This window comes from Pleuronectes platessa, chromosome 4, assembly GCF_947347685.1.
Source record: "Pleuronectes platessa chromosome 4, fPlePla1.1, whole genome shotgun sequence".
NCBI lineage: Eukaryota > Metazoa > Chordata > Actinopteri > Pleuronectiformes > Pleuronectidae > Pleuronectes > Pleuronectes platessa.
Window position 1 is genome coordinate 29,662,871 of NC_070629.1, and position 18,817 is coordinate 29,681,687.

At 42.0% G+C, this 18,817-nt stretch overlaps 1 protein-coding gene across 1 annotated transcript in view; it reads left to right on the plus strand.

Annotated features, from left to right (window-relative positions):
• The first annotated feature begins 1,220 nt into the window (after positions 1–1,220).
• The window catches only part of smarca2 (SWI/SNF related, matrix associated, actin dependent regulator of chromatin, subfamily a, member 2), a 41,397-nt gene continuing 23,800 nt past the window's right edge, over positions 1,221–18,817 (plus strand). The window contains exons 1-19 of the mRNA XM_053419937.1: positions 1,221–1,342; positions 3,110–3,373; positions 3,640–3,769; positions 4,123–4,506; positions 4,835–4,936; positions 5,470–5,722; positions 7,386–7,512; positions 8,084–8,257; positions 8,816–8,989; positions 9,089–9,262; positions 9,964–10,014; positions 11,809–11,939; positions 12,470–12,527; positions 12,794–12,891; positions 14,146–14,293; positions 16,088–16,251; positions 17,517–17,583; positions 17,690–17,800; positions 18,240–18,482. Of these exons, the coding sequence (XP_053275912.1) occupies positions 3,140–3,373; positions 3,640–3,769; positions 4,123–4,506; positions 4,835–4,936; positions 5,470–5,722; positions 7,386–7,512; positions 8,084–8,257; positions 8,816–8,989; positions 9,089–9,262; positions 9,964–10,014; positions 11,809–11,939; positions 12,470–12,527; positions 12,794–12,891; positions 14,146–14,293; positions 16,088–16,251; positions 17,517–17,583; positions 17,690–17,800; positions 18,240–18,482 (2,823 nt within the window). The 5' untranslated portion in view covers positions 1,221–1,342; positions 3,110–3,139. The remainder of the gene's footprint in view (positions 1,343–3,109; positions 3,374–3,639; positions 3,770–4,122; positions 4,507–4,834; positions 4,937–5,469; positions 5,723–7,385; positions 7,513–8,083; positions 8,258–8,815; positions 8,990–9,088; positions 9,263–9,963; positions 10,015–11,808; positions 11,940–12,469; positions 12,528–12,793; positions 12,892–14,145; positions 14,294–16,087; positions 16,252–17,516; positions 17,584–17,689; positions 17,801–18,239; positions 18,483–18,817) is intronic.

The following is an 18,817-nucleotide window of genomic DNA, read 5'->3' on the forward strand; positions in this document are numbered from 1 at the left end:
AACCAACCCACAGAAAAACATGTTAAAACTATTATATTTCATTAAAGTGATGGATCATTTCCCAATCAGACAAGAAATGGGTCTTCAACAGGGAATAGCAGATATTGGGCGACCAGAAGTTCATCCAGAAGCAAAATGTGATTCTGGGAACTTGTAAACATTCTGCTCCCTGTGTATCCAACTCTCTGCTGCATTTACCTCAAACTCTTAAACACCCTCCAGCAGCTGTCTCAGTAAGAAGTAAAACACCATCAGATATTCCACTGACGTCTGAAAACAAAGAGAAGTCAACAGGGTGTGAAAGTCATGAACTGATTTGTCTGATGAAAGGTTTAGATCCTCATCAGCCCCTCAGTGAAATTACCTGGAAGACAGTTTCATCTTGTCCTGTGTCATTCAGAGATGTTGTTGAAGATGAAGTTAATGGTGGTTATGATTCTGTCACCGCGCTGATGCAGCTGACAACCTGATGAGGGGGAAGAATCCCTTTACTTAAAAACACAGACATCCAGTGCAGGTGAAGGAGAAGAGCTTAGACCTTCAAGACCATTATTTGATATTTAATATACAAACTAAGTGGAATGGAAACCTCTGTTCTTTTTGAGACGGGTCGTGGGATGGCTCACCTCCAGTAAATCACAGGGGAGGATGTTGACAGATGGTTTCCTGTCCAATGAGAAGAGCAAATTGATATTAACAAATAAGGGAAGATTCTAATAAACATGAAAAATGAAGCATGGAGATCCAGATGTTCCTGGATGACTAATGCTGCGTTTGAACTGTTTCAGTGTCGACCATTTTAATGTGATCACTTTATAATCTCATGCGTTGTTTGTTAAGTGTGGAATGATTTTAATTACTTGAGTTACACCAGGATAATTTCCCTGCATATATAGGACAGTGCAACAAAAACATAACAACAAATAGGAAAACACAACAACAAATAAGAATACACAACTCATTTGTTGTTGTGTTTTCTTATTTGCTGCTGCAAACAAAATAAATCTTATTAAAACAGAAGAAGAGGATTTAACTCTGATGCGTTTTGAGTCTTTGCTATTATATATATTTGATATTCAACACAGATTATCACAACAATCTGATGAATGAACTTTTTAAAAATGTTTTTATTTGCAGCCTCTGCTCAAGACAGAATGTAAAACGACGGGGGCGTGATCCAGCCAATCGCCGCGGAGGTGGGCGGGACTTCCGGCGCCGTTGACGAATCAGCGATGGCGACAGAGTGAAAGTTGAAGGTGTCAGCAGAACAACATGGAGGCGGAGTGAAGCTGAACAAACACTCAAACACTTCAACCCGAGCAGGAGCGGTTCGGCCCCGAAGGTAAAAACAACCGGACCGCGAACCCACACCAGTCCCGGTGACTGTCAAGCGTCCCGCCCGGGCCCAGGCTCCGGGAGCCCCGGGGTCTGCGCGCGGGGCTAGCTGGGGCCAGACGCTAAGCTAGCGTTAGCCTTAGCTAGCCGTTAGCCAGGTTGTGCGACGCCCGAACGAAACATGCTCGTTTAAAACCGTCCCCGGTGGGTTTGTCTTCACGGAGCTCGAGTCCCCCAGTTGGACATCACGGTGTATCTGCATCTGTGGACATGTCACCGGGCTCAGCGGCTTCACTTCCGGGCTGAAGTCTGATGTTCGTGCACATCTGTGACGGCCCCCAGGTTCTTCTTCGGGGGGAGAAGAAGCCACGATCCAGTCCGAGTTGTGCAGTGACAGTCCGGCAGTGACAGCGATGCTAGCGCTACTTCATTCATCTCCTAAACTCATATCAACTCTCCAGTTATACATTATTCATAACGCGTGGAGCTGGCTCTTTAAAGCTGTTAGTTCTGAACGTGACGACGTTACCGCCCCCGCCCCCCCGCTGCTTAACGTTTGACAGTCCGACTCCAACATCATCACATTGTGTTATATATATATATATTGATAATAAACTTATTATAACTGTAACATCCGGTGGGACGAGCAGCTGATGTTTACATCTGGACTCCAGTCCTCTGCAGGTCTGACAACACAGAGTCGAATATTCGCAGTTGACTGATGATACTGGTGAATGGAAAGAAGATTTGTTTCCAGTCCAGTTTTACTAATAATACTAATACTAATACTCTTTATTCATAAAATACACTTACACGCTGGATTACAATTACAACATGATGGGTTGTGTTTTTCCAGGCCTGGAAAAGTCATGGAAAAAGATAAAATCTCCAAGTTTTGGAAAAGTCGTGGAAATTTGTTATATTCATATTTTCATGTCGTTAATTTACGCTGAGTATTAAATAATTAAGGATATACGCTCAAAATATAAGCAGGCATACTTGGGTTTGTGTCATTTAAAGTATACTGTATGCCTTGGAATTCTCATTGTTAGCTTAAATACAATATAATTGTATACACCGAGATTTCACAAAATGTTCGGTCATGGAAATTTGGTTTAAAGTTATTGAAAAGTCATGGAAATCCATTGGTCAAAATGTCTATGAACCCTGATGGATGCTTCCAAAGTTATTTTTATTTAGCAGGTAACTTCATGCAAAGTGCAATATTCAGATAATAAACTTTAATCCAATAAATACTTGGTGTCTTTAAACAGCACCTGTTCATCTGAGTGTTTTCAAGTACTTGTAATTATGTTTTTTGTTTCTTTGCAAAATTCAAGATTAAATTCAGCTATAATAACCCTTAAGAGGACTTCAGTCGGCTTTAGTGTCACAGTGTCAGTGGTCATTGGTTCCTAGGATGTGTTCGACTGAAGGTGAAAGATTTATATGATCAGAAGAGAAACGAGTGTTTTGACCTGAACAGATCATCTGTCTGTAGTGATGTTGATAACACCACCTACAGCCACACAGAAGGTGATTGGGCTTCTTCTCACTAAGGAGTTAGGGACCAATTAGATGCCTTCATGATTTTACTGCTTGATGGATATGAATGTAAACATCAGCTGTGCTAAAACTTCAACAGTAATAATAAGAATTCTTAAAGAAGGAAATGTTAAAATCCCATTATGATGTTGATAAATGTTATTGTGGTATTGGACTTGTCTTGTTTGCGTGGTATTAAAATCATGTTCTTCATTTGTCTCCACTGTAGCTGTCTGGTGTCCTTCCAGCAGTTTATTAGATGTCCACCCCCTCAGACACACCAGGTGGTATGTCCCATCCTGGCCCTTCTCCGGGGCCCGGCCTCTCCCCAGGGCCCATCTTGGGCCCCAGCCCTGGACCGGACCCTTCCCCAGGCTCTGTTCACAGTATGATGGGACCCAGTCCTGGACCTGGACCTGGAACACCCAATGCACCTCATGGCATGCAGGGCCAGGGCGAATACTCTCAGGACAGCATGTATCCTATGCACAAGGTACAGTGCCTGTTGCTATATGTTGCATGATGAGGAACATAAATCTGTATTATAGAAATACCTGAATATATTTCAAGTCAAGGTCGAATCTTCTTTTCTTTTTCTAATTTATTTTCAAAATCTATCTTGTATTTCTAATGTTTTTATGTTGTGTTTTTATGACAAAACGATGATTACATTACATATATTAGTCTTTTGTTGACATCTCTGATCACAAAGACAATTTTTTTAATACATTAATATTCAGTATACATATTTAATTTCAGCCCATGGACGGGATGAATGAGAAGTCGATGCCAGACGCGATGCACTTTGGTCACATGAAAGGTGTGGGGATGAGATCTCTGCATAGTGGGATGGGGCCTCCACAGAGTCCCATGGACCAGCACAGCCAAGGTTTCATATTGATTTGTTTTATTAAAATTATACGTTGTCGGTTTTCTAAACAGGCTGGTGAAAACAAAAGAAGAACTCCTCAGTGGGAACTGAAATGTAATTAGTTCTTTTAGGCAGTGAATCCCAACCTTTGAGGGTTGTGACTCATTTAAGAAATACTTCTTCACATGTTGCTTATGTCCTCAAAATATAACCATACTTGCTAAATGGTCATTATTCATTCTCACAATCTTATTTGTGGTTAACGATAAAATAATCAATCATTATAGTAAGATTTTTAAACAAACAGCCACATTTTTTGTTTCAGAAAAATATCTTCTGCCTTTCTAAAAACCTATTTCTTTCTGCTATAGGATACATGTCTCCCCATCCATCCCCCATGGGCGTCCATGAGCATTCTTCTAGCCCAATGTCGGGAGGTGGAGGTAGTGGCGGTCCCACACCGCCCCATATCCCGCCCTCACAGTCAGGCCCCATGATGCCCATGGATCCCCAGGGAGGCATGCCCAGTATGTCCAACATGGGCCAGCAGGCGCGAGGACCTTCTGCTTTCAACCCGGTCCAGCTGCAGCAGCTCAGAGCTCAGATCCTGGCCTACAAGATCCTGGGCCGCGGGCAACCCCTGCCTGAAAACCTCCAGCTGGCTGTTCAGGGCAAGAGGAGCCTACCCATAATGCCTCAGCAGCAGCAGCAGCAGCAACCACAACCAAGTGCGAGTCCCTACAACAGGCCTCCAGGTATGGATATACAGTTTAACTGGTTATGTAAACAATGGGATTTTCTTAATTATGAGCAAGACAATCATATCGTATGAACAGATCTGAACACACTAAACTCATTCCTATAAATTTCTGTTTGTGATGCTAATATTACGAAATATATATATATCAAGATATCTGCCCATTAGTGTTGATATTATGGAGGTAATGTAGTTTGTATGTTTTCATATTTATTATAATGAAGGTGACAAGTATCTAATTAGTTTTTTGTTTCATATGAAAACCCGAGATGGATATATTCTCAAAGAAAATAATAAGAACACTTTAACTTGTATCTTGTTGAAAGGAATGGCAATGGCCCCTTTGGGTGGACCCCAGTTGAGTCCCTGTGCGACCCCGACCATGCAAGGACACAATCAGAGCTTAGGACCCAAGCCTTGGTCTGATGGTAAGTACAGTGAGAGGCTGCGTTCACACTGATCTGAGTTCATTTTAAAGCAAGCAAATGTCCACACGAGCATTTTAACTCTATCAGAAATAATCTCTGTCCTGAACTAATAGACAGGACGACAGGAAGTACGTATGTCTGAGGACATTCTTTAGTGCTCTCCCTAAATTACAGCGTGAAACCAAAGTTACCAGATCAAATGCAAACAATGGAACAAACACATGAAGTATAATTCAAACTTTCTGTGTGAAAACGCCCTCAGAGAAGTCGTGGTTTAGATGAAGATCGTGACTTTGTAGTGTCAGGAACCCAGAGGAGCAGTTCTGGATCAGGCCTGTGAGGAGAAAGTCCAGTAATGTGTCGGCCTCATGTGAAGCTCGATGATACTTTGAAAACTAGTCTTAAATAATGAATGAAGTGCTGGTATGTGTTTGATGTAACAGATGAAACCCTGGTTTGTATTCAGTGTTCGTCTTTGTCAACCTGCCCCAGTAAGAGTTGACCCAGTATCCGACACTGTCTCTGGTCTCCAGGTCCCGGTGGTGATAATCAAGCCAATGCCCAGAAGCACCTAACCCAAGCTTCCAGTGGACGCCCGTCCCCGGCACCAGCTCAGGCTGTGGCTGTGCCGACTGGGCCGATGCCAGGCGGGCCAGTGGCCCCTCAGCCCCCCGGGCAGCAGGCGTCCCCCATGGTCCAGATGCAGCAGAAGCAGAACCGGATCACGCCGATCCAGAAGCCCCACGGTCTGGACCCAGTGGGAATCCTTCAGGAGAGGGAGTACAGGTATTCATCAGCCCCTCCCTGCACATACAACTCATAAACAATTCATAAAAACTATCTCCACTTTGAGGTGTAATCATTAGGTCATCAATTTCATATCCTGTTCAAAATATTCAGCAGTAATGTTGAAGAAAAGACATTAATTGCTTTCATATCTCTAGATTTTTTAAATTACAACAGCGGATGATAATTTAAATTCAACCAAACTTTTTTTGGGTCCTAATTGTATTTCTCTATGCAATCTTTTCTGCATTGCTTAATTTTTAATATGAACAAGTTTCATTTCATAGCATAATGGCAACCGATAAATCGACTGAAATCTACTTTACATCCCTCAGATCTGTGCTAAATAAAGAGATGAGCACTTATAGAAGAGTGCATATTTCACAGTTCACATTTGAGGCTGTTATGTGAGTGAAGATCGTAGCTGGAGATATCACACACACACACACACACACACACACACACACACACACACACACACACACACACACACACACACACACACACACACACACACACATGCTGGAGGCGGAGAGAGAGAGAGAGAGCTGGGTGTTAAACCTCTTTGGTGCAGAAGCTTGAGCTGAACATTGATTTTCTTCAGATTTGACCTGTGAAGGAGGTTTTTACAGAAAATCGACTCAGGGTCCTGACATTAAAGATTTCCTGCAGAATTTGAGAAGGGCTTGACTTCCTCGTCTTACCTGTGTACTTTCCAGCGTGAAGAGCATTTTGTCTGACGTACACACACTTCCCCAGCTCACTGGGAGATTACTCACTGTTCCATCCTCTGAAAAACAGAGACGGCGCCGTAAGGTTTGTTTTTCTTCAGGAAACTTCAAGGCTCTTGTTGTGATAGAATCTTCCTCGTGCTTTCAGATCTGCCCTGACAGACAGAGGAGGTGAAGAAGAGCTGTCTTCTCTTCACCTTGTCTGTCCAATTATACCACCTCAGCAAACACTATCTCCTTAAACTGTCGGGAAAAAAACTGAACCTATGGGTAGTGCTCATACATGCTTAATAATTTATTGATAAACAACCGAGACACGAAGAAGTTGTAGCTCAAAACCAATAATATCCGAGTTTATACGTCTTTATGAACGGCTCCTTTGGGTTTGTATAAAAGAGTTTCTATGAAAAGACTGTGTTTTCCTCAGTGAAACTTTTTACAAAGCTCGTCAGGTTCCTGCACCAGAGAAGTTAGGATACAGAAATGTTAGGAATTGAGACTCACGGTCAAAGTCCATTATAAACTCTCACTCCTCCAGTATTTAAAAACAAGTTCTGGGTGAATGATCAAAGAAAGATCATTATTTTGCTCATGTAAATTAAATTCATCCTGATAATATATGATATTCTGAACTTCTATAATGCTACTGATTCTAATTTCATATTTTATAGTCAACTGGCCCAACATGTGCCATTTTAACAATTAGCCAGATAATAAATCAATCTACTGATTCAAATGAAAGCATACAACTTATATCACATTATTTGAAATGTCTGTTAAGACCATAAACTAGTTCTAAAAAATAACTTTGAGCTTGAGGAAAATGTCAATTTTATTGACTAAGCAATCAAGCTACGATTAACTTATAATAATGAATTGCATGTTTATTATCTCCAGTGAAATTGACTCCATGTCGTCCTGATGTTCTTCAGATTACAGGCTCGGATTGCTCATCGGATCCAGGAGCTGGAGAGTCTGCCGGGCTCGCTGCCTCCGGACCTGAGGAACAAAGCCACAGTGGAGCTCAAAGCTCTGCGCCTGCTCAACTTTCAGAGACAGGTACACGACCTCCTTCAACACTCCTGCAACTGAGTGCAGCACTGGCACTGTGGACTCTTCCTCCTTTAAGGAAATATGGTCACAGGCTTCCTTCACAAAGTTCAAATTTCTTTGGGCCGTGTGTCTCTTATTAGTTTCCGAGAAACATGAAATATTCTGTGCTCTGAGATTCTTAAATTATCAAATCTGTGACAGTGCAGCTCAAAAGTGTGATAATCTGACAGAGAATAATACTTTTTTATTATTAATAAACCACATTTCACACATCCACATTCCCTAGCTGTCAAAGATAAGGAAACACATGAGTTTTGGCAGTTGTCTTGTTATATTAATTGGGGATTGAAAATGTTACAAAATAGAATAATGCAGATAAAAGAAATGAGTCATTTAATTTCAGTTTGATTGTTTTTATCTTTATCTTCCTTTTTTCAATGACACACATAAAAAGGTTTTAAAGATAATAATGAAAAGTTTCATGTCATGAGGAAAGTTAACTTTACATTCTTAAGTTTCAACACTGTGAGTAAACATAGAAATTACTTCTGACGTGTGAACCTTCTTTTATCTGCAGCTGAGGCAGGATGTGGTGGCGTGCATGAGGCGAGACACAACCCTGGAGACCGCCCTCAACTCGAAGGCGTACCGACGCAGCAAGCGGCAGACGCTGAGGGAGGCCCGCATGACCGAGAAGCTGGAGAAGCAGCAGAAGCTGGAGCAGGAGAAGAAGCGCAGGCAGAAGCATCAGGTGACCAGCACAAGGGCATCTGTCCTGAAAGCTAGGACGGAGCTGTGTCAGGGCTGATTTAGGGTTTAGAATCAAAGTGGTCCAGTGTGAGGGCGTATGATTGAACCACGTCAGCAGCAGCACTGTTTCCTCAACACGCCACGTTGCACACGTTTGAAAATGAATCCCCTTTAAAAACAAGTGCTTTCAAAACAAATTAGATTCTGACACAAAACACAGATTTCATCACTTAAAGACTTTAACTTTGAAACAGAACATTTCTTGTCAAGGGCGTCCATACCTTCATCAATCCATCCAACAAGGCATCAATCAGTGCCTGTGTACTGACGTGTTCCATCTAAAGAGGGAGACAAAGTGAAGTCTGGTTATACAGCTCATAACTGTATTTGATAATAATGTTATGGATTAGTTTTGGACATTTCTATGCTTTTATATGATATCTCCAGTTAAGGATGGACAGGGAAAGAGGTGGAAAGTTGCAGAATGATGAACTTAACCAGCTGCTAATGTTAAATATGTTTTTAATCCTTCAACAACTGCTACGTCTTGTCTTCTCAGGAATATCTCAACAGTATCCTTCAGCATGCCAAGGACTTCAAGGACTACCACCGCTCTGTGACCGCTAAGGTCCAGAAAGCCACCAGAGCCGTCATGAACTGGCACACCAACACCGAGCGGGAGCAGAAGAAGGAGACTGAGAGAATCGAGAAGGAGAGGATGAGGAGGCTCATGGTGAGAACCGGAAAACAAAAAAACAAATGTCACCAGCACTGTTGGAAATATATATTTATATGATATTAACGATTTCCCCTGTCACCGTCTCCCTCTCAGGCAGAAGATGAGGAAGGCTACAGAAAACTCATCGACCAGAAGAAAGACAAGCGTCTGGCGTACCTGCTGCAGCAGACGGATGAATACGTGGCCAACCTCACCACGCTGGTGTATGAACACAAAGCCGCCCAGGCCGCCAAGGACAAGAAGAAGAAGAAGAAGAAGCCGAAGAAGGTAGGAAGGGAAATGTCCAAGTGGAGGTTCAGTGATGAGCAAACTTCACATTTTCTCACCATGTCTCTCAGTACTCTGTGGCTGCTCGACTCTAACTCATCCCCAAACCCATTCTCTCCCACAGAAGATATAAAAAGACCACAAATATACTTAGATTCAGTCGATCCGTGACCTGTTTCACTCGTCTTTCTCATCTCACGGTTCATTATTCTGTTCACTTCAAGCGTCTTCCACATTGACAATGAGGTGATTGCCAAAGGTCTCACGCTCAAACTGACATTAGCTCAGAATTCACGGCACCTCACACAATTCCAAACACACACTTCAGTGAGAGACTCAGGACAAATCAACAAAGTCCTCTGGTGTCGTCACGTTAGCCAATCAGAAACCCACCTGCTCTGCTCTCTCACTTCACTGTGTAATGATGAATCTGGGAATAGCATCTAAGAAAGTCTCAACACTGAAGGTAAACACGGAGTAATTTAGATAACGAGTTGATAATCACGTTGGAGAGCTTTTCCTCTCTGACCACTGCAACGGAGAAATGGATCAAAATTGTGCCATTAGAAGCCAACAGCCCCATCACAGAGCCGCTATTACTGAGATACTGGAGTGATCTTTACTTTGAAAATACCATGTTGGGCTGTGATCACAGCACTCAGAGTGTGGCGGCTGAATGGGTCTATGTGTTTGATGTGTAGAAGGTGGATGGAGATGGTGAAGGCACCAGCGCCATTGGACCTGATGGAGAGGTAAGCTGCTGCAGAGGTGAACTGTGTTGTTGTGTTTTCTGGTTGTGTAATATCATTTAGTATCTGGTGTCGAGGTTACACTGTGTGCTTTCTGGAACGTTGGTTTTTGGCTGCAAACAGGGAAGTTCTGTTTTCACCTCGGTCCATTTGTTTGTTTGTCAGTAAGCAAGGTTACACTCAAACTACTACAATAATAGTAGTTTTGCTGTAGATGCAGTACATTTCATAAAAATCCATAACCTTTAACGTTACATCTGAAGTGTGCCCTCTACTGAGAGACGTTCTCTGTGGTTTTGAGATGTAGAAACATTATGAAGAAAACTTGTTTCATATATAGATGTAACAGGCTCCATCAAACTAAAGAAAACTCAATCAGAATCAGAATCAGAATCAGAAGGTGTTTATTGCCAAGTAGGTTTACACCTACCTGGAATTTGCTCTGGTTATGGTGCATACAATGAACATAGAAATATAAAAAACACAATAAATACAACCCACATAAGAAAAACAAACATATCTAAATAAAAATATACAAAAGCTTTCATAGTTTCACGTGATCCTACACAAATTAAAACATAACTATCTACATTACATTCAACTTCTGCTGATAGATTTCTCTATTTCCTACTCACTGGTTCTTTAAGGCAGCTTTACCCGACAGTCCTATAACACCAGTGTATAAAACCAGTGAAAAGGTTTTTTCTGCAGCTTCCCTTCGGCTTCACTGAGCTTTACTACTAGTTTCAGCTCATTGGTTGACAGTCCAGTCCCCGACCTGCTGCTTTATCCTTTGAGCTCAGAGAAAGTTCTGATAAGCTTCTGTCCACGACCGGCTCAGCATCAAGAAGCTGAGCCGGGCTTTGTGAGTGCATCAGAGAGCATCTTGCTTTTCTAGGTTCCAAGACTGTTATGTTACCCATTTAACATGTAATAATAATGGTGGTTGTATTTAATCAGAGAACAGCATTTTAGTTTACAACACATTGAAGTGTGAAGTATCACTTTAAGGGTTTTCCCCAAGTTTCACATTCAAATGTAAAATTACTATAATTTATAACCTCTTCCTCTGAGGATGTTCAACGTCAAAGCCAAACCTGTTCCAGTGATGTTTATTGCTTTCACTCCAACACTCAAACTCTGCCCTGCGTCTCATTATGTGCCCAGACACTTCAGATTGGACAAACATGAATTATTCTTTCAGAGACATAACAGGACTCTGGGTGATTCTACATCTTGTAAATAATGTTTCAAACAGAAATCCACAGTGGTTCTCGTTTTTTCAAAGCTTTTAATTGCGCTGGCCGCCTCCTTCTCCTGTCAGAAGGAGATTTGCCTTCAAGGCCAATTTGGTTAGAGAGAAAAATCTGTGCTTGTTAAAGTTTAAAAGGCTTCAGACGTCCCAAATGGTGGATTGTGCTGAAGAGGGAGATGATTGCTTCCGAACTGGGATTTATTCTCCTTCCTTTTTGTTCCTTGTACATATTAAGTAGATGAATCAGTGAAGCAAAGAAAAAACTCAAATTAATGTCCGTAATTATCGATACAGTTTATTTTCTTTCTTCATTAGACGTGTCTGAATTTAAGGATACGCACACTTACAGACATCCTCATCTAGAGAAGCAGGGTTATGCAACTAATTGATTTGTTGTCATAATGATGTCAATTATGGGGGAAATCCTTAATTTTGTTTACGTCAATTTGCATTAATATTAAGTGCAGCCATGCTAATCTGTATTTACTGTTGAACTGACGCTGTTGAGGTTCAGTTTGATCACTGTGCTGTTTGCTCTGCAGCCCATGGACGACAGCAGCCAGATGAGTGAGCTGCCCGTCAAGGTGATCCAGACGGAGACCGGGAAAGTCCTGCAGGGAACCGACGCTCCCAAGTCCAGCCAGCTGGAGGCCTGGCTCGAGATGAACCCTGGGTGAGGAGGCTCTCACTTCCACAGTCTGCTCATGATGTTATTGTTTGTCTTTTTCTGCCGGAGACGCTTTTGTCCCTTCCTTTGTTCCCGAAACGCTTCGTGAAGGTCACTGGGGAAATGAAATTAAACTGCATATTAAGAGGCATGACCCTGTAGTTTACACAAACACCTTGCAGCGTTGGAACTGTTGCAAACCACCTGCTGCCTTTGTTCCCACAAGAATACGTGGAACTCGGATTCAGAAGCGACTCCTGAGCTCTGCCAAAGTTGTGGTTCAGTCATTTGCTCCCAAAGCTGAACACTTTGACAGCTGCTACACTTTCAGTTATTACTGCTTTTTGCTTTTAAATGATGACGCATCTGTTAAGGTCGAGTGAGGATTCAACCCTGGATATGTTATAAAGTCCCTCGCCTTAATTTGGTTGGGGACCGCGGCTGGATAAGTTCTACTGAAGATGAACTAGAACAGAATTTAATTAGCCCAGCATAACGTCTTGGTACTTTCCTTATCTCCCTCTCCTGAACACCAGGTATGAAGTCGCCCCGCGGTCAGACAGCGAGGAGAGCGAGTCTGAGTTCGAGGAGGAGGTCAGTAACTTTCTTAATAATGAGGATGTGAGATCACGCTCCCTCGCCTACAACTCTTCAAATCATTCAAATGTGATCAAATGTTATTCAGAGTCAGATTAACTGTACATGCACACATCACAGTCCACCAGGGGGCTGTAGCTGTACACCTCAGGGAGGCTGCTTCTGATGATTTAGTTCTATCCCCAGCGGAGCTTCTTCTGTGACCTCTCTGTTGTGATTGTATTGAGTCTCCACTCATGTTCTATCCACTTGGTCTTCATAAGGAGGAGGAGGGGGGGGCCAAGGCAGAACCAGAGGAGCAGAAGATAATCGATCCGCATGGAAACCTAGTGACTGTGAAAGTGGCCAAGCACATCATTGAGTAAGAAATTAATTTCTCCTTTATGTTTTTATCTCGATGGAATATTTGAAGATTTGTGCATTCTGATGTATCATGAGGTGTTTTTACCTCGAAGTTGTTTTGTCTGTTCAGAATTTTAATCTTAGATACACACCTGCAAAGTTTCCTGAATGTGTCTTGCATTGTTATGATGTTATCATGTCTACACAATCTGACAGACAGATACAACCCTGCCAATCAATCAATCAATCAATCAATCAATCAATCAATCAATCAATCAATCAATCAATCAGACTTAGAAGCACAACAATAAAATCACTGTACCTCTGCCCGACCAGTTATAACTTGAAATGAGAAGAAAATATTTTCTCATAAGTCTCATATATTTAATGAGGAAACACCAAATGCAGTTACACAAAGAAAAGATAAAGATTAAAAACAATGAAACAAGACAAAATCATAAAATGCTAGAAAAGTGGATTCGGTGAAACCAGAGGTAAAAAGTAGTGTCTGTTAAACGGGTTATTCAAAGTTAGTTAAAACTGCCTCTGTGGAAGTTCAGCTGCACACATTATTAAACACACACACACACACACATCGGTGAAACGTCTCTAGTGATGCTCTTTGTTATAAAACAATATTGAAGTTAATATTTAACATTTAATTATCATTGATCCAGTCCTACATTCATACTTATCCATCTGTGAAAACACACATACACAGAATACAAATCTGCATCATATGATACATCACATCTCTCAGCCTGTGATCCTGTGAGGTTAAGGTTCTTCAGGTTCTTCAGGTTCTTCAGGTTCTACTGGTTCTTCATGTTCTTCAGGTTCTTCAGGTTCTACTGGTTCTCTGCCACTTGTGCAGCTTTACCAGAATATTTATTCCTCTGTGAGAAATTAGCAGACAACAATAGATGTAATGAAGAAGGACAGTTCGAGAAGAGATGGGTTTATTGAAGCATGAAAGAACGACAGTGTTTTGAAAACTGCTGAGGAGAGACAATTTGGTTTATCGAATGTTTTCTTTATTGCAGTCCCTCTATTATTTTGTTATTGCACCAAAACTTTAAATTATGCTAAATGAGAATAAATAACCTCCTTCAGTCTCATTTATGCTAAAATGTTTTTGCAGCTCCAGACAGATTCTTTCCTCTCACTGGCTAAATGAAAAGCAAGCTCTTTAGATGTTAGTGAGGCGATCCCTGGTCTAGACTCAACCTCACATTTCCTCCCCCCCCCCCCCCCCGAATCAACACTGGTTCAGGTCTGCCAAGCAGGATGTGGATGATGAGTACAGTGTTCCTACTGGACAGACCAGCACCCAGTCCTACTACGGTGTGGCCCACGCTGTCATCGAGAGGGTGGAGAAGCAGTCGTCGCTGCTGATCAACGGGTTGCTCAAGCACTACCAGGTAAACACACACACACACACACACACACACACAGCATAGATTGTGTATAAAGATGACACACTAATAAAGACCAAACCCTTGACCCTGACCCGTCTGTTAACATGGATGAGGCGGGGTTCATGACCCTCACAGCACGCAGCCAACAGGGGGCAATAAGATGCTGTGGCTTCATGTCGTCCATGTTTATATATAAATTATGAAATACACACACACACACACACACACCTGCAGTTGCTCTTATTTTGTCTACCTTTGCCGGAGATCTGTGTTTGTTGTTATTTTAGATTTTTTATTTTTCATCCACTATCTTTTAAATTAGTTTCCAATTGACTTGTTTATTATCAATTCACCGTAGCGCCTGTTTACTTCCATAAGCAACCACCTTCCCATTTTCATTTTTTACTTTTTATTTATTATTGTGTTTTTTTTCTTTTCTGTGCTGAGATGTTTCCAAGCGCACAACTCATGAATAGAAAAAGAAAATTGTGTCTTTTATCAAAACTGGGATGAGGATTTCTGTAAAATGGAAGCTGCATTTTGACGCATGACAGTGAATTAGACAGAACAGCCGTGACTGTGATGGAAAACCTGAAATGAATTTAAATCAGTCTAGTTTCCATTCATGGGAGAAAACGCACAGAACATTGGTTCTGTTCTCCGGTGTCACAGCAGCTGTCAAACTGGGTTCAAGGGTTTTGGAAGTGTTTCTTTCACCGGCTGGGTTTCTCATTTCATCCTTCATGTTGTTGTAATTTGGTTTGACATCATAGTCCAGCCTGAACTTTGGCTGGAGACAGAAAAGCTTTCTACCCGTTCGACACCATGATGCACGGAGGGTGTGACCAAACCCATCTGCTCAGTCATCTCAGTGGAGCTTAAAGAGCGTCTTTAAGTCAGCTCATAACAACACAAGGACATTGGTTTTCAGCACGACATTATAAAGTCATCTCTGCTGTAGCAGTGAAAGATGGATTACCAGAGATAGTGAGCCAGCACTCGGCTGCTGCTCGCCTTTTCTTTCGTCCAATCAGGGTTCGGCCCCAGTTCGTCTCTGATTCCCTGTGTGCCGGTCTCTGTAGGAGATATGGTGGCAGCTCCTTGGGGATAATTGGACATATTTCAGCCTTAAAATAATTGGATCAAGTGTCTGCAGCAACGACAGAAATCTGTGAGATTTTGAAGTCTTGGTTTTGTTAACTATGCAGTTAATTAATTGGCCCTATCGCCTTTTCTGTCCCGTTTCCCTGTTCTGTCTCCTGCGGAGTGTTTGTGCCACAGGCGAGTTGTGCAGTTGGTCTCTCAGTTGATATTTTTCCTCCATGCATGAATCAGCTGGGATAAGAGAGGCCACAGTGGCTGTACGATTAAAGTGCATTTAGAAAACTCACTATGAAAAGCGTTAAATTGACCTTTTCCATATGCGTTTCACAGTTTTTACTTAAACATGCAGATTAAACACACTTAACACATTCACTTATCCTCCAGCAATTATTTTCCTTTACTTTTACAGGACAGAAAGCAATGACATGTACCATGAGATATTTAATCATTTACAGTATTATTTATTCCATCTGAGTAATGAGGGAAGCTGCAGTTTTACCCATTTTGGTTTTATTATTGCAAAACTCGCTTTAAAATGGTGTAAACTTTTGTAAATTGAAAAGCTTTGATATGCAGAATGTAATTTTCCTTAATCTGGCTCATCACTAATACATGACAGTGTTGGAGGTAAATAGAGGAAAGACCTTGTGTCTGCAGGATTTCATTTCAGCTGGGTGTCTGTGTGTCTTCTAGGTCCAGGGACTGGAGTGGATGGTGTCTCTATACAACAACAATCTGAACGGCATCCTGGCTGATGAGATGGGCCTCGGCAAAACCATCCAGACCATCGCCCTCATCACGTACCTGATGGAGAACAAGAGGATCAACGGCCCCTTCCTCATCATCGTTCCTCTCTCGTCAGTTCTCCGCCACACACACCCATCACGGCTTTTACCGTTTGGTTTCATGACTCGTTAAAATGCTGCGGGACAGATGTGCAGAGCAATCAAAACCACTTCAGTTATTCATTTTAGAACATGATAGAGGACGGGGGAGTCGGGAGGTTTTAATATCCAGTTTGTATAAAGTGATTCACTGCCTCAGGAGACGTGAGTGTTCTGTGTGCTCAGGTTTAAATGTCTGCAGTATTGGTCAGAATACAAGAATCAGCAGAGGGATTTTATAAGATTTTCAAGATTGAATCCTCACTCGACCTTTACAGGTCAGACACATCAGGGACCAGTAACAGCATCAACAGGGATTCTTCCTCTGCTGACACAGGCTCTCAGCAGCAGCACCTGTGAAAGCAACACTTACTCTTGTTCCTGTTGTTAAACCAACTCCTCTCAAAACTACCACGATATTGTGAAGATGTTCTCCTCGAGTAAGAGACGTGAATTTTCTCGTTCTTCTGATGTAAATATTGGAACCTCTTAGTATAAATGTGATTTCCCTCGCTGCTTTCCCAACATAGATCCTTTCAGTTTCTACAAAACGCATTCATGTGCAAACTAGTCCAACTCCTAACTCCCAGCGAAGTGGGTTAATGCTCCTGGGTTCTTTTCAGCTTCTACAAACACTCCAGCACCTTTAGTACTCACACATTTACCTTTTGTAGATATAAGGTGGAGAGAAGAGTGTTGTAATTCCCAGTTTCACCTAATTAGCTTTTCTTTTTACCTATAATTTAGAGCTGTGGGTCTTAAAGGATGAGAAGGAACGATGGGTTTGTTTTTTATGAAACATCCATTGTTCTTTTTATAATCAATCATCCCAGCAGAGGCTCATACTTCACCTCACTGCCACTGTTTTAAATGTGTTTTCTTTAATGTGCAGCAAAGCCTCATATTCTCCTCCTTAATAGCTGTGATGGGTTAGGAACTTAGAGTTAATGGGAGGAGAGATTGATCTGCCTGGCGGGGAAAGTTTTGAACAAAGCCATAAAGAAGTTTTCTGGTTGTGAGCTGCAGGTCTTAAGACTCTGGAAAGCTTTTAAAAAATGTTTTTCCTTTTGATGTTTATCCAGCAAATGATGTCTGAAGCTTGATGATAGACGTGTGAATTAGTGCTCGGCCTCCTTGGTACTCCTCCTAACTCACTAAACCTTTAATTGCTCTAAATTCAAACCACCTTCTCACATGTGACATTTTGTTTGATGCTCGTCGTTTTCCTTGTTTTTCAGGACTTTGTCAAATTGGATCTATGAACTTGACAAGTGGTCACCGTCTGTTGTGAAAATTGCCTACAAGGTAAGAAAGAGAAGTCGCTTTTCTCTTTCGTTTGAAGTGTGAGATGTGATTTCCTTTGACCGACTTGTGACTTATTCTCTTTCCTCTGTGTGTCTCCACATGACAGGGGACCCCCGGCCTGAGGCGTGGACTCGTCCCTCAGCTGCGCAGCGGGAAGTTCAACGTCCTGTTGACCACCTATGAGTACATCATCAAGGACAAGCAAATACTGGCCAAGGTGAAAGAGATGAGCCCTCCCCCCCCCCCCCCCGCCTCCACTCTTTAGTCATTCTTTACGCTTCACATACTCAGTGTCTCATACTTTTAAATTTACATACATTTTTACAGTTTTCCATAAAACATTGCTGGCACTCACTGGAGCTTATTCCTCTGTGAAGCCCAAACGACCCTTCACACGAGTGTCTTGTTCTCATCGTAGAAATATAAAGCAAAAGTGGTTTTCATGTAACTGTAATTATTTATTTTGTCATTAAACATAGTTTTGAGTAACAGAAAATTGGTCTTAATCTAATGGAAGATTTATGTAAGTCCCTGATATTCCTCTATATCTCTTGTTCTTGACATAGATCTTAAATTTCATTCTTGAAGGTTTTAGAACATATGAGAGTTAACGTGTTGAAACTTGAAACCCTGAATGAGTCTCGCTCCACACACAGATTCGTTGGAAGTACATGATCGTGGACGAGGGTCACCGCATGAAGAACCACCACTGCAAGCTGACCCAGGTGCTGAACACCCACTATGTGGCCCCCCGACGTCTCCTCCTCACCGGGACGCCGCTGCAGAACAAGCTCCCCGAGCTGTGGGCCTTACTCAACTTCCTGCTGCCCACCATCTTCAAGAGCTGCAGCACCTTCGAGCAGTGGTTCAACGCCCCCTTCGCCATGACAGGGGAGAGGGTGAGTGTGAGCAGAGCTGGACATTTGTAGATGGACGATTAATGTTCATCAGATAGATTATACAAATGCTATTACTTTATCCTCAGTATCAGAATCACAGAATCCAAGGCCAGAGGTGAACGGTCTGAAGATTCAACTCAGACAAACTGTATTTAATGTTTTTAAATCACTTTCCATCACCATGAATTGCAGTTTTTACATTTCACGATACTGGGACCCATCTTTAGCTAAACGTGGAGATAATGTGCATCTTCTGAAAGCTGATAAAAGGTTTCCGAAGTGGATCTCTCTTTAAATCTGAGAGCCCTGGGGACTTTTCTCCCTTCACGGTGATT